General features: G+C 43.8%; 1 protein-coding gene across 1 annotated transcript in view; it reads right to left on the bottom strand.

Moving 5' to 3' along the window:
* ankrd13c (ankyrin repeat domain 13C) overlaps window positions 1–13165 on the bottom strand; it is a 94147-nt gene that overhangs the window by 51188 nt on the left and 29794 nt on the right. The window contains exons 3-4 of the mRNA XM_059984348.1: window positions 10775–10879; window positions 8115–8200 (exon numbers count right to left, since the gene is read on the bottom strand). Coding sequence (XP_059840331.1) covers window positions 8115–8200; window positions 10775–10879 — 191 coding nt within the window. The remainder of the gene's footprint in view (window positions 1–8114; window positions 8201–10774; window positions 10880–13165) is intronic.

Genomic DNA, 13165 nt, shown 5'->3' with positions numbered 1-13165 from the left:
TTAAGACACCCGCAACAGGGCACCGGGTCCCACCCTGAGGGCCGCGAACGGCAGCACATTAAGGACCTACTGCACCCGTACGGTGCAGCTACAGTTCGGCTCCAGCCAGTTCACGTGGGACTTCACACTGGCCGCCGTAGCCCAACTGCTCCTGGGCGCGGATTTTTTGCGGTCTCACAGCCTACTGGTCGACCTGCCGGGGCAGAGACTGGTCCACGCCGAGACCTTTGAGACGTTCTCCCTGGGTGAAGCCCAGTTGCCAGCCCCACACCTCGACTCCTTCACGTTGTCTGACAACGACTTCACCAGAGTCCTGGTGGATTTCCCATCGGTTCTGGCACTGCAGTTCACGGCAGCCATGCCCAGACACAGCGTACAGCACCCATATCCCGACACAGGGACCACCCCTCCACGCCCGTGCTCGAAGGCTTCCCCCGGACAAGCTCTGACTGGCGAAGGAGGAGTTCAAGAGGATGGAGGAATTGGGGATTATACGGTGGTCTGACAGCCCAAAGGCCTCTCCACTGCACATGATGCCCAAAGCATCAGGGGGCTGGAGACCATGCAGCGACTACCGCAGGCTGAACGAGGCTACAACACCAGACCGCTACCCTGTGCCGCACATTCAGGACTTTGCAGCAAACCTGCCCAGCGCACGGGATCTTCTCCAAGGTAGACCTCGTCCGGGGATACCATCAAATCCCGATGCATCCTGACGACGTCCCCAAAGCGGCACTCATTACCCTTTTCGGCTTTTTCGAGTTCCTCCGCATGCCGTTCGGCCTGAAGAATGCCGCACAGACGTTTCAGCGGTTAATGGACGCAGTGGGACGCGACCTGGACTTCGCTTTCATCTATTTGGATGACACCCTCATAGCCAGCAGCAGTTGTCAGGAGCATCTGTCGCACCTCCGTCAACTCTACGCCTGACTGAGTGAATGCGGCCTGACAATCAACCCGGCCAAATGCCAGTTCGGGCTCGACACCATCAACTTCCTGGGCCACAGGATCACTACAGACGGGGCAACCCCTCTGCCCGCTAAGGAAGACGCAGTCCGCCACTTCCCCCGACCCACCACAATCAAAGGCCTTCAGGAATTCATGGGTATGGTAAATTTCTACCACTGCTTCCTCCCTTCAGCTGTCTGAATCATGCGCCCCCTGTTCGCCCTGATGTCGGGTCTGGGCAAGGACATTACCTGGGACGAGGAGTCCGCCACCGCTTTCATTAAAACGAAAGAAGCCTTGGCAAACACCGCGATGCTAGTGCACCCCAGAATGGACGTTCCTACTGCCCTCACAGTGGACACATCTAACATGGCAGTCGGTGGGGTGCTGGAGCAACTCATCGAGGGTCGCTGGCAACCCCTGGTGTTTTTCAGCAAACACCTGTGACCACCCTAGCTCAAATACAGTGCTTTCGACCAGGAACAGTTGGCGCTATACCTGGCAATCCGGCATTTCAGGTACTTCTTAGAAGGTAGGCCCTTCACTGCGTTCACGGACCACAAACCGCTTACCCTTTGCGTTCACGAAGGTGTCCAATCCCTGGTCGTCCCGCCAGCAGCGCCATCTGTCCTACATCTCTGAATACACGACAGATGTCCAGCACATCTCGGGAAAGGACAATGTCGTGGCAGATGCACTCTCTCGCCCTACCATTCATGCCCTTTCCCAAGGGGTAGACTTTGAGGCGCTGGCAGAGGCGCAGCAGGCAGATGAGGAGATCCCTAGTTACAGAACCGCAGTCTCCGGTTTGTAGCTCCAGGACCTCCCCGTAGGCCCAGGTGAGAGGACCCTACTCTGTGGCGTCACCACCGGCCAACCCCGTCCTGTCGTCCCGGCAGCCTAGCGGCGGCGCATTTTCAACTTCATTCATAACTTAGCGCACCCCTCCATCAGGACAACCGTCCGGATGGTCTCCAACAGGTTCGTTTGGCACGGACTCCGCAAGCAAGTCAGTGAATGGGCCAAAATGTGCATGCACTGCCAAACGGCCAAGGTGCAGCTGCAGACCAAAGCTCTGCCGCAGCAGTTCCACCCCACCCACCGGCGTTTCGACCACATTCATGTGGATACCGTGGGCTTTCTGTCAGTGTTGCGCGGAGCGCGACACCTCCTGACTATCGTGGACCGGTTTACAAGATGGCCAGAGGCGGTCCCACTCACTGACACCACCTCTGAATCTTGCGCCCAGGCACTGATTGCCAACTGGGCATCTTGCTTTGGTGTACCGGCCCACATTACCTCCGACAGAGGCGCCCAGTTCACCTCCGGCCTGTGGTCAGCTATGGCCAGCCTTTTGGGAACTCAGCTGCACCATACAACTGCCTACCACCCACAGTCGAACGGCCTGGTGGAGCGTTTGCACCGTCACCTAACGTCAGCTCTCATAGCCTGCCTGAGAGGACCTAACTGGGTGGACGAGCTTCCCTGGGTCCTGCTCAGAATCCGCATGGCGCCCAAAGACAATCTGCACACCTCGTCGGCTGCATTGGTGTACGGCGCACCCCTGGTCGTCCCAGGGAAGTTCATACCAGCCCCAAGGGGGCACGAGGAAGAACCCGCAGCAGACCTGGGCAGACTACGCGAGAGGCTTGGCAACCTGGCCTCCATACCCACTTCGCAGCATGGGCAGAACCCGACCTGCATACCCAAAGACCTGCAGAACTGTAAGTTTGTGTTTGTACGAAGGGGCGGGCATCGGGCACCGCTACAGTGGCCCAACGAGGGGCCGTTTACAGTGATCAGAAACAATGGGTCCACATTCGTGCTGGACGTTGGGGGGGAAAGAGGAGGTTTTCACGTGGACCGTCTCAAACCGGCCCATGTGGACGTGGCGCAACCGGTCGAGTTTCCGGCACCGTGGTGCAGAGGCAGACCTCCCAAACAGGGTCCGGCCCAGACTGTGGAAATTGTGGGGTGTATCACCAGTTCTGGGGGGGGGGGGGTTATGTGGTGACCCACTTCCAAGCGCACTCGAACCGGCTCACAAATAGCCAGCGTGCCGGCATAAAGGCCAGCCCCAAAGGGGCGCCGTCTGCTTCACCAGCAAGGGGAAAAGCCCACGCACGGGACAGGACTGTGAGCACGTGCCCCGTACAGCATCCACGCGTGGGACAGGACTGAATACGTGCCCCCTACAGCATCCGCGCCCGGGGAGGGCGGGATCAGGAAGGCTTTAAAGCGAGGCCACGAAGTTCGAATAAAAGCTTTTTGTAACTGCAGTTCATCGACTGTGTCATTATTTCAGCTCTGCGTGTAGCACACCGCTACACTATGTTATTAAGTATTCAGGTCTTTACAGAATAATGAAAGGAGCCAAAACAATGTACTTTAACACAAATTTGAATACAAAATTATTATAAATACTTACCAATAGTGCTTAGCCTTTACTGGTATCAATACTGGAATTTTTTTTATATCATATTTAAACACAAATGTTTTCTATTTAGCTTAGAACTATACTGTTTCTGGACCAGCCCCAAACTGGAAACTTATTTATTAAATTTCTGTGCTCAAGGTAAGGAACTTCAATCGATCTTGGGTACACGAGTATCTTGTGCACCCTGTACTTAGAAATACATTAAAGGCCTCTGGCTGCCAAATTGGATTCTTTAGTAGGTGATAACATATCTGCAAGGCAAGCTTCCATTCTTTTGGACCAAAGAGGAAACATTAAAATTAAAATACACATATGCAAGTAAGAATATTAATATTTTAGTAGCTAGTGAGTTGCATCCCAAGGCTAATAAACAGATATCCAATAAACATTGGACTATTGACTTAAAGGTGAAAGGCATTCCTAGATGGTGTAAAGAGTGTGGTGGTTGTTAATAAGGATATCAATGGTGAAGTAGATCTGGATAATCCATCATATTGGAGTTAGCAAATTTCATGAGGATGTGTCTAAGAAGATTGGTCAGGAATGTGTTGTATCATTAGTAATAAGGCAGGTGATCACCCCAGTACAAGATTTTAGTATGTTATTTTCTGAATCAGAGTCAGGTTTAATATTACTAGGTTGTGAAATGTGATGCATAAAAAAGTGAGGTTGTGTGCTTGGGTTTATTGTCCATTCAGAGATGAAACTGTTCTTTTATTGCATTGGAATGTGTCAAAGGTAGAAATATTAATATTTTAGATAAAGTTGTGGATATTTTATTAAGTGAAAATGGTTCAAAGGTGAACTGTAAAAGCAGTGTTGTTAGCAAGAAGGTGAAGTTGAATGGTTTTAATTTTAACATTAAAAGAGAGGAGCTAGGAAGAGTTAAGGGACACCAGCATGGACATACACATGGCCATTGTTCCATGATTATGGATAGCCTAAAATATATTAAATCTTGTTTTGTGATTTTTAAAGAATTAAGTAGATATTAGTAAATGTAGCCCAAGCTTATCACAGGCTAAAAATGACAATCTTAAATGCTCTTGTGGCAGGTGAGAGTTGAAACCCTTTCAACTATTTTTATAAAAGGGACACTGCTGCTGATTAGGGCAGCATGCTTTGAATAGAATTTATAAATTGGAGATGTTAGCTAGAATATATTCTTACTGGGGTTGATGGGGTAAAATTACAACTCGTGTCAAAAACAGGCACATAGTTCTTATTCCAAAGTTGGACAATCTAATTAAATGTCAAAAATTTGAGCAGTTCAAGTTCAATTGTCATTCAACCATACAGGAATACAGCCAAATGAAACAATTGTTCCTCCAGAGCCAAGGTGCAAAACACAGTACCAAGAGCACACAACACATAACACATACAGTTACAAGAGCGGAAAAGCATATAGTCATGAAAAAATGTAGCCCAAATCCCTGAGTAGCATGTCTACAGATTGATGGTGCATAGGATGTCATTCTAGTCCAGCTCGTCTTCCACTTAACATCAGCACCAACAGGAGGGACAGCCATCAACCCAGAATGGATGCCAGTACGCCAACAGAAGCCTCTGCTCTCTTTCACACTACCTTGGCGTCTCCTCTCCTGGGCGGCTGAAACAGGTGACACCAAGGCACAAAGGTCTGGTTTGGAAAACTGAGGCAATGCAGCTTCTCTGCAGGTCTCACCAATAAATTGGCAATGTCAAATGGGTCTTGCAATTGCAATAAAGATATCCAAGACAAAAATTTGCACCATTTGTTGGATCATGCACTGCCTCCACACAACAAGCACAGGCAATACCAGTGTGCATTTCCATCACTATCAAGCAACACAATGATGGATGGACCTGTAGTACTTCATGTCCTTAATATCCAGTAGTGTATTGCAATCATAAAAAAGATGTAAATGTCAAACAATTATACCTTTGGTTGGACCAGGAAAGGCTGCTGCAACCATGCACATCGCCATCTTATTGGAATGTTACCACATTATGCATTCTGTATTTATTGAGTCAATATCTTTGAGTGCATTTTCTAAAATTCCAGGTAAAACACTGTCAGTCTACCATCCCTGAAGTCAGATGGAAAGGATTCATGTGGCTCCTCCAAATGAATGAAAATATAGCTATTGTTAATCACTTGATGTCAGAGGCCAAGAGGAATGAAAACGATTTTACAGTCATTCTGATTGACTTAACCAAAGCTTCTGACCGTCAGTCAAAAGCTAAATTTTAATGTTTTAGTTAGGACTAATTAGTTAATCTAGTTTTGGATTGGATAAATTACAGAAAGATATAATAAAATAGTGCAAAAAGAGAGCAAAGTACTGAGGATCCATTGCCATCTTGAGGGGAGTTAAGCAGGGTGACCTAATTTCTTCTATTTAACACAGCCATTCTATTATGTTCTGTAGACAGGGATAGATACGATTTCAATTTGGGGATAATTGTTATTATAGGAGGAGTTATTTATTATCGAATGAAATTAATAGGCATTAATTAACCTCAGGTCAGCTGTTGACAGCATCACTTATAGGGAACAACTCCTTTATTCTTTCTCAAAGATAATTTCTAAATCTGTCCAAAACTTTCATGTTACATCTAGGAACTTAGTTCTTCCACAATTTAGTCACTAATAATGAAACTTTAAGGGTTATGAAAATAACTTATTAATTAAAAAGTGCTGATTAAAATCTATTTAAAGACACTTTTATATTCTGTAACCACGTTTGTCAACGTCTAAAATCTGACCGAAAATCATTAAGACATAGATAGAAACACAGAAAAACCTACAGCACAATACAGGCCCTTCAGCCCACAATGCTGTGCCAAACATGTCCTTACTTTAGAAATTACCAAGGGTTATCCATAGCCCTCTATTTTTCTAAGCTCCATGTACCTATCCAGGAGTCTCTTAAAAGACCCTATCGTATCCACCTCCACCACCATCGCTGGCAGCCTAACCCACACACTCACCACTTTCTGCATAAAAAAAAAACTTATCCCTGACATTTTCTCTGTACCTACTTCCAAGCACCTTAAAACTGTACCCTTTCATGTTAAGCCATTTCAGCTCTGGGAAAAAGCCTCAGACTATCTACACAATCAATGCCTCTCATCATCTTATTTAGATACGTGCTAAAATCATGCATCTTATTAGAATGGGACATTTCTACTATAGAAAATATTCAAAATGCTTCCATTGTACCTTCTGCCTCAGTTAAAGCTTTGGAAATACATTTTAGTTCCCTTCTCTAATTCAGGTACACTAGACAAATAGCACTGAATGATTGCATAGGCACTATAGAACCATAGAACATTACAGCACAGTACAGGCCCCTCAGCCTGCCATGTTGTGCCAACACATATATTCTTTTTAAAAAAGTACTAAACTCACACTACCCCATAACCCTCCATTTTTCTTTCATCCATGTGCCTCTTAAGTATCCCTAAAGTTTTAGCCTCTACCACCATTCCTGGCAAGTCATTCAAGGCACTCACAATGCAGTGTGTAAAAAAAAAACTTACCCCTGATGTCTCCCCTAAACTTCCCTCCCTTAACTTTGTAAATGTGCCCTCTGGTGTTTGTTATTGGTGCCCTGGGAAACGGGTACTGATTATCCATCCTATCCATGCCTCTCATAATCTTGTAGACCTCTGTCAAGTCCCCTCTCATTCTCCAAAGAGAAAAGTCCCAGCTCTGCTAACCTTGCTTTATATGACTTGTTCTCCAATCCAGGCAAAATCCTGGTAAATCTCCTCTGTACCCTCTCCATAGCTTCCAGATCCTTCTTCTAGTGAGGTGACCAGAATTGAACACAATACTCTAAGTGCGGTCTCACCAGAGTTTTGTAGAGTTGCAACATGACCTCTCTACTCTAGAACTCAAACACCTGTTAATGAAGCCTAGCATCCCATAGACCTTCTTAACTACCCTATCAACCTGTGCAGCGACCTTGAGGGATGTATGGATTTGAACCCCAAGGTTCCTTTGTTCATCCACACTCTTAAGTAACTGACCATTAATCCTGTACTCAGTAAATTCAGTGCTCCTGAATTTATGATAATAACAATATTACACGGAGCCATTACACTGTATATGCCTCTTAGAAGTTATTATTTAAAATATTTGTGGTGACTGCCAATATTATATTATTCACAGAACAAATTCTTCATTATACATTTCACTTACACAGCTGAAAATTGTTTATAAAACCAGTTCTAGTTGTACACAAGAATAGATGCAGATTCCAAAATTCAAAGTAGCTCTGGACTCAGGGCATAATGAAGGTGACACCAATACAGAAAAGGAATGATCAAGAGAGGAAAAAAAAATGAGATGTTCATGATTTTTGTAATGACTTTCCCTCATTATTACAGGCTTTCTGCGGCACAAATTCCATAAATCCCAACACCAAATGAACCCCTGGGAATTCACAAGGAAAAATCAGAAGGAACAAAGCGAACATACAAGGAACTATCCTTTGCCTACATTTCAACAGAGTGTGCTTGAAAATCAGATGTAAAGTTTCCAAGTCAACAGTTAGGCTTCCATTTAATCTCAAAAGGTTTTACCACATTTCTAGCCATTGCCATTTATAAAATGTCTAAATGAACAAATATCCCACAAGTAAAAATATCTGACATTCTTAACAAGAGCAATAATGTAAAATTAGCCTCAACATTAAAATTGTCTCGCCAACATAAACATTTCAAAATTTCTGTAACTTACCTCTTTTAGAGCTTTGAGTAATCGAGGTCGTTTCTCCTCTACATTTTCTCTTGACTGTTGCTTAAGTTTTCGCAACAAAGCTGTAACTATACGTAAACCACAAAAACAAATTAAGATTAGCAACGCAACAAATCTTGTTTACTTGACATTAAACTTCTCAAAGACTTTCAGATTAAGATCTCTGATTTCATAACATCGTTGATTGGCGATCAGGATTACTAGCACTGTCCCCACACATCTTGAAAATCTATTTAAAACACGCTATCACTTACATGGCCATAAGACCACTGTAACATTTCATAAAGTTACAACTATTTTTGCCAGTTTTAGCAACTTTTCCACTTTCACTTGGTATTAAGTTCTTTCATGCTACCTTGTCACCCATCCCCATCGGCCTACAATCATTTACAAAGACAATGAAACTAAGTAGGTCCCTACATACATTAAAAAAGTTCCATCGAATTAAAATTATTTAACTAATTAATTCACTGCAGAACAATTTAGTGTCAGCATTCTATTGAAAGCTGTGTATTAGCCATTCTAAAGCAACTTCAAACTTAAATGTGTGAACTTGCTAAAAGTAACAGTTACACACAAAAATGAAGAGAAACCCAGCAGGTCAGGCAGCAACTATGGAGGGAAATGAACAGTCTCTTCACCATCGAGCACATCTTCAAAAGGCAGCATCGATCATGACGGACACTCACCATCCAGGCTGTGCCCAATTTTCATTACTATCAGAGATGGGGGCAATTTACAGAAATTTTTTATGTATTGCATTGTAACGCTGCCGCCAAACAACAAACTTCATGACATTATGTCGGTGATAATAAACCTTATTTTTATTTTGACAGGAAATAGTTGAGTCCAGGTGAGAAGGGAAAAGATAGGTGGGCGATGTAGGGGGCAATGAAATAATGTGAGAAGCTTGGCAATAGATCAAAGAGGCAAAAAGCTGAAGGAGGAATCTTAGAGAGGACTGCAGATTATGGAATAAAGGGTAGGTGGTGAGGAACCAGAGCAAGTGATGGCCAGATCATGAAGGCATGAGGGGAAGAAAACAGGTGACAGCACCACTGGGATGAGAAAAAACAAGGACAAAAGAGTGATGGGGTTACTGAAAGTTATAGAAATCTATTTTGTGGCGTCAGGTTGGAGACTACCAAATAGAATACGAGTGGTTGCTTCTCCAATCTGTGTCTGGCCCCATCATGGGAGTAGAGGAGATTGTGTATGGACATATATCATAGACAGCAGTGAATTGAATGAATGTGTTTGATATGCAGCAGTCTCCAAACCGAGTCAAGTCTCACTAATGTAGAGGCCACCACACCAGATGCAATAAATGACCCCAGATCGCATGTGAAGCACCGCTTCACCTAGAAGGATTGTTTTGGGCAATGACTAGTGCTGAGAGAGGTGGTGTAGAGGCAGATGCAGCACTTAGCAAAGTTGCAGGGATAAGCATGAAGAGGGAGATCAGCGGGTAGGGATGAGAAGATAAGGAAGTTGCAGAGAGAGCCATCCCTTCAGAAAGTGAGGTGAGGGGCAGAAGGGAAACATTTGTGTGGTGTTGGAATCTTATTGGTGGTGGGGGAGGGGAGGAAAATCATAGTCAAGTGTTTTGCCATCTGCCACAATATCCAGGATCTTCTAAATATGGACATGTCTAGCCAGGACCTCCTCTACTGCCATGAAATCAGAAGCAGGTTGAAGGAGCAACACTTTATATTTCATTTTGGTAGTCTCCAAGTTGGTGGCATGAACATTGATTTCTCCCACAACCCCACCTTTGTTTTCCCTCATCAAGGAGGTCATTGCATCTTTTCTCATCCCCCACCCCAACAACCTACCCATCACCTCTATGGTTCCCCACCCTCCTTCTGTTCACTACTGTCCTCTCCAATCAGAGATCTTCAGATCTTTGCCTCTTCAACCCATCACCTTCTAGCTTTCCACAGCATTCCTTTTCATCCCTCTCCCCACCACCTACATTCCCTCTTCATCTGAACTCGCCCATTTCCTGCAATTTGTGTTTGTTCCCCTACCTTTTTATTTTGGCTTCTACTCCCTTCGCTTTCAATCCTGGTGATGGTTCTCAGTCTGAAATGTCAACTGTATGGATGCTGATGATCTGCTGAATTCCTTTAGCATTTTTGTGCGTATTGCTCAAGAATTTCAGCATCTACAGAATCTTGTGTCAGCAGCAACAGTCTGCTGTTCAGAGAATCTCAGAATCTGATCTGCCCAACATCTAAGCTCAGCATTATTCAAAGACTGCAAGGCCTTATCCAAATTAATTTGCAATAGTGGGAGACAGAAGATGTGGAGATTTCCTTTGCGGGGGGCAAGTTTACTCAATGCATTAAGGCTTTATAATAGAATTGATCAAACTATGCAAGTTAATGTTCCTATAATGTCGACTGCATAATAAGCAGCTTGGTTACAATTTTGTGGAGATTATATATCAACTGATTTTCTTCAACTGTTTGTTTTTCTGCAGTCCAATATAGAGAATTTAACAGCTAATAACTATGTAGAATGCCAAATTATCCATCTTTTGAACATACATAGACAAACCAAACTGACAGAATGGGAGGGAGTAGTAATAATACATTATGTAGTAATCCAAACTCGCTTAGAAGGAAAAACATCCATACTCATTTGTCGGTCTCCATAGCTGATGGCTTCTGCTAGAGGGCTCCATCCCTGAGCATTTTTCACCTTTACAAGCGCGTTGTGAGCTAAAAGTAAGTGGGCACACTCTGAAAATGAAAAAAAAAATGAAATGAGTCAAGGTACAAAGATGCTTTCCAGCTTCACTTGAATGGCAAATATTCACCCACACTATTACTTTCAATTTAAAAGAATAAAATCACGAAAGCACTATTTCAGCTTAAATATATAAAAAGTGGTTCCAACACGTCTAGCAATGTTTAAGTATATGCATGTCTTTCAGATTTAAGGGTGCATAATACAGAGGAAACTAAAGTCTAATGTATGGTGTGTTGATGTGACATGCAACAAAAGACGACAACATTCAACAATTAGAAGAACAGAGAACTATATTTAAGACAAACTTGGAGATTAGAGTACATACAAAGATTAAAATGTGGTTTAAAGTGGCTTTAAGTGTTAAGTGTTCCACATGACTTGCTGACAGCAAACAAAACTACTATGTTATTAAAACACTGTTTCTCAAAATCAATGACTGCTATCAATAGCCTGTTACTTCCCTTGTACAACCTGGCACTTTTGTGGTGTGAACTGAAGTTTTAAAAGTGGAGGACGGTTGTGCCGTGGTGTGTACCGGCCAAATTGAGGCAACAGAGATTCTAATTGTTTCCTAATACATGAAAATATGCATGGCGGATAAAGCTATTCCTTCATTTGTTATCTCCCAACACAGTTAACAAAGTTTCAGTTCAAGCTTCCAGGTTAACTTTCAGTTGGGATGAGACATGTAGACAAAACCTAACATCATAAATGTCTTTGATGATTCATTGCCTGATGAACTTAATGCCTTTTATGCACACTTTGAAAAGGAAAATAATACACCAACTGTGTGAATCACTGCAGCATCTGGCAACCTTGTGCTATCACTCTCTGTGGCATCATTTAAGAGAGTGAACTGTTGCAAGACATCAAACCTCAAGGATACACCTGGCAGGGCACTGGAAACCTGTGCCAATGAACTGGTTGGAACGTTCAAGGACATTTTCAATCACTCACTGCTGCAGCCAGGTTCTCAGCTGCTTCAAAAGGGCATCAATCACACTGGTGCCCAAGAACAACAGAGTGTGCTGCTTCAACAACGATTGTCCAGTAGCATTCACAGCTATTTTGAGGGGTTGGTTATGGCCAGCATTAATTCTTGCCTGAGCAAAGACCTGAACCCTCAGCAACTTGTCTACCCCAACAGCAAGTCTAAGGTGGATGTAATCTCACAGTCTCTCCATTTGGCCTTGGACTACCAGAACAATAAGAATAACCACATCAGGCTGCTGTTTAATAATTACAACTCAGCACTAATTAAACTTCAAAACCTGTGCCTCCGTACCTAGAACTGGATCCTTAACTTCCTCATCAGGAGATCAGTCAGTGTGGATCAGAACCAACACCTCCTCCTCGCTCATCATCAACAAGTACATCCTTACCCCACTGCTCTTCGCTGTGCACTAATGACTGTGTGGCTGAGCACAGCTCAAACTGCATCTATAAATTCACCAATGACACCAGTGTTGTTGACAGAATTGGTAACGAGACGTACAGAAATGAGATATTTTGATTGGTACAGTGTTGTCACAACAGCAACCTTGCACTCAACATCAGTAATACCAAGGAATTGATGATGAACTTCAGGAAGGGGAAGTCTAGATAACATACATTAGTCCTCATTGAAGGGTCAGCAATGGAAGGGGTGAGCTGCTTCAAGTTCCTGGGTGCCAGCATCTCAGAAGATCAATTGTGGGCCAACTATATTGGCACAATTACAAAGATACAACAATAGCTATATTTCATTAGGAGTTTGAGGAGATTTGGTATGTCCCTAAAGACTCTAGCAAATTTCTACAGATGTACTGCGGAGAGCATGGCTGTAGCACCATTCAGTATTGAGGCACCAATGCACAGGACTGGAAAAAGCAGAGGGTTTCAGACTTAGCAGTTCTATCATGGGCACTAGCCTCCCACCATCGTGGACATTTTTGAAAAGTGATGCCTCAAGGTGGCAGCATCAATCAAGGAGAAGCATACCATCTGAGACATGCACTCTTTTCATTGCTACCAGAGTGAAGGTACAGGAGTCTGAAGACAAAAACTTCCTCATGTCAACATTTGAAGAACAGGTTCTTCCCTTCTGCTCAACACACAGAAAATGCTAGAGGAACTCAACAGGCCAGGCAGCATCTATAGGAAAAAAAGTACAGTTGATGTTTCAAGCTGAAACACTTTGGAAAGACTCTTCCCTTCTGCTATTAGATTTCGAAAGGGTCCGTGAACACTGTTTCACTATTTTGCTCTTATTTCAGACTCTATTCTTGTATATTCTG

The sequence above is a fragment of the Hypanus sabinus genome, chromosome 11 (assembly GCF_030144855.1).
Source record: "Hypanus sabinus isolate sHypSab1 chromosome 11, sHypSab1.hap1, whole genome shotgun sequence".
In the NCBI taxonomy this organism is placed as follows: Eukaryota; Metazoa; Chordata; class Chondrichthyes; order Myliobatiformes; family Dasyatidae; genus Hypanus; species Hypanus sabinus.
Note: the sequence above shows the minus strand (reverse complement) of the source record. Positions and strands in the feature narration are given on the sequence as shown.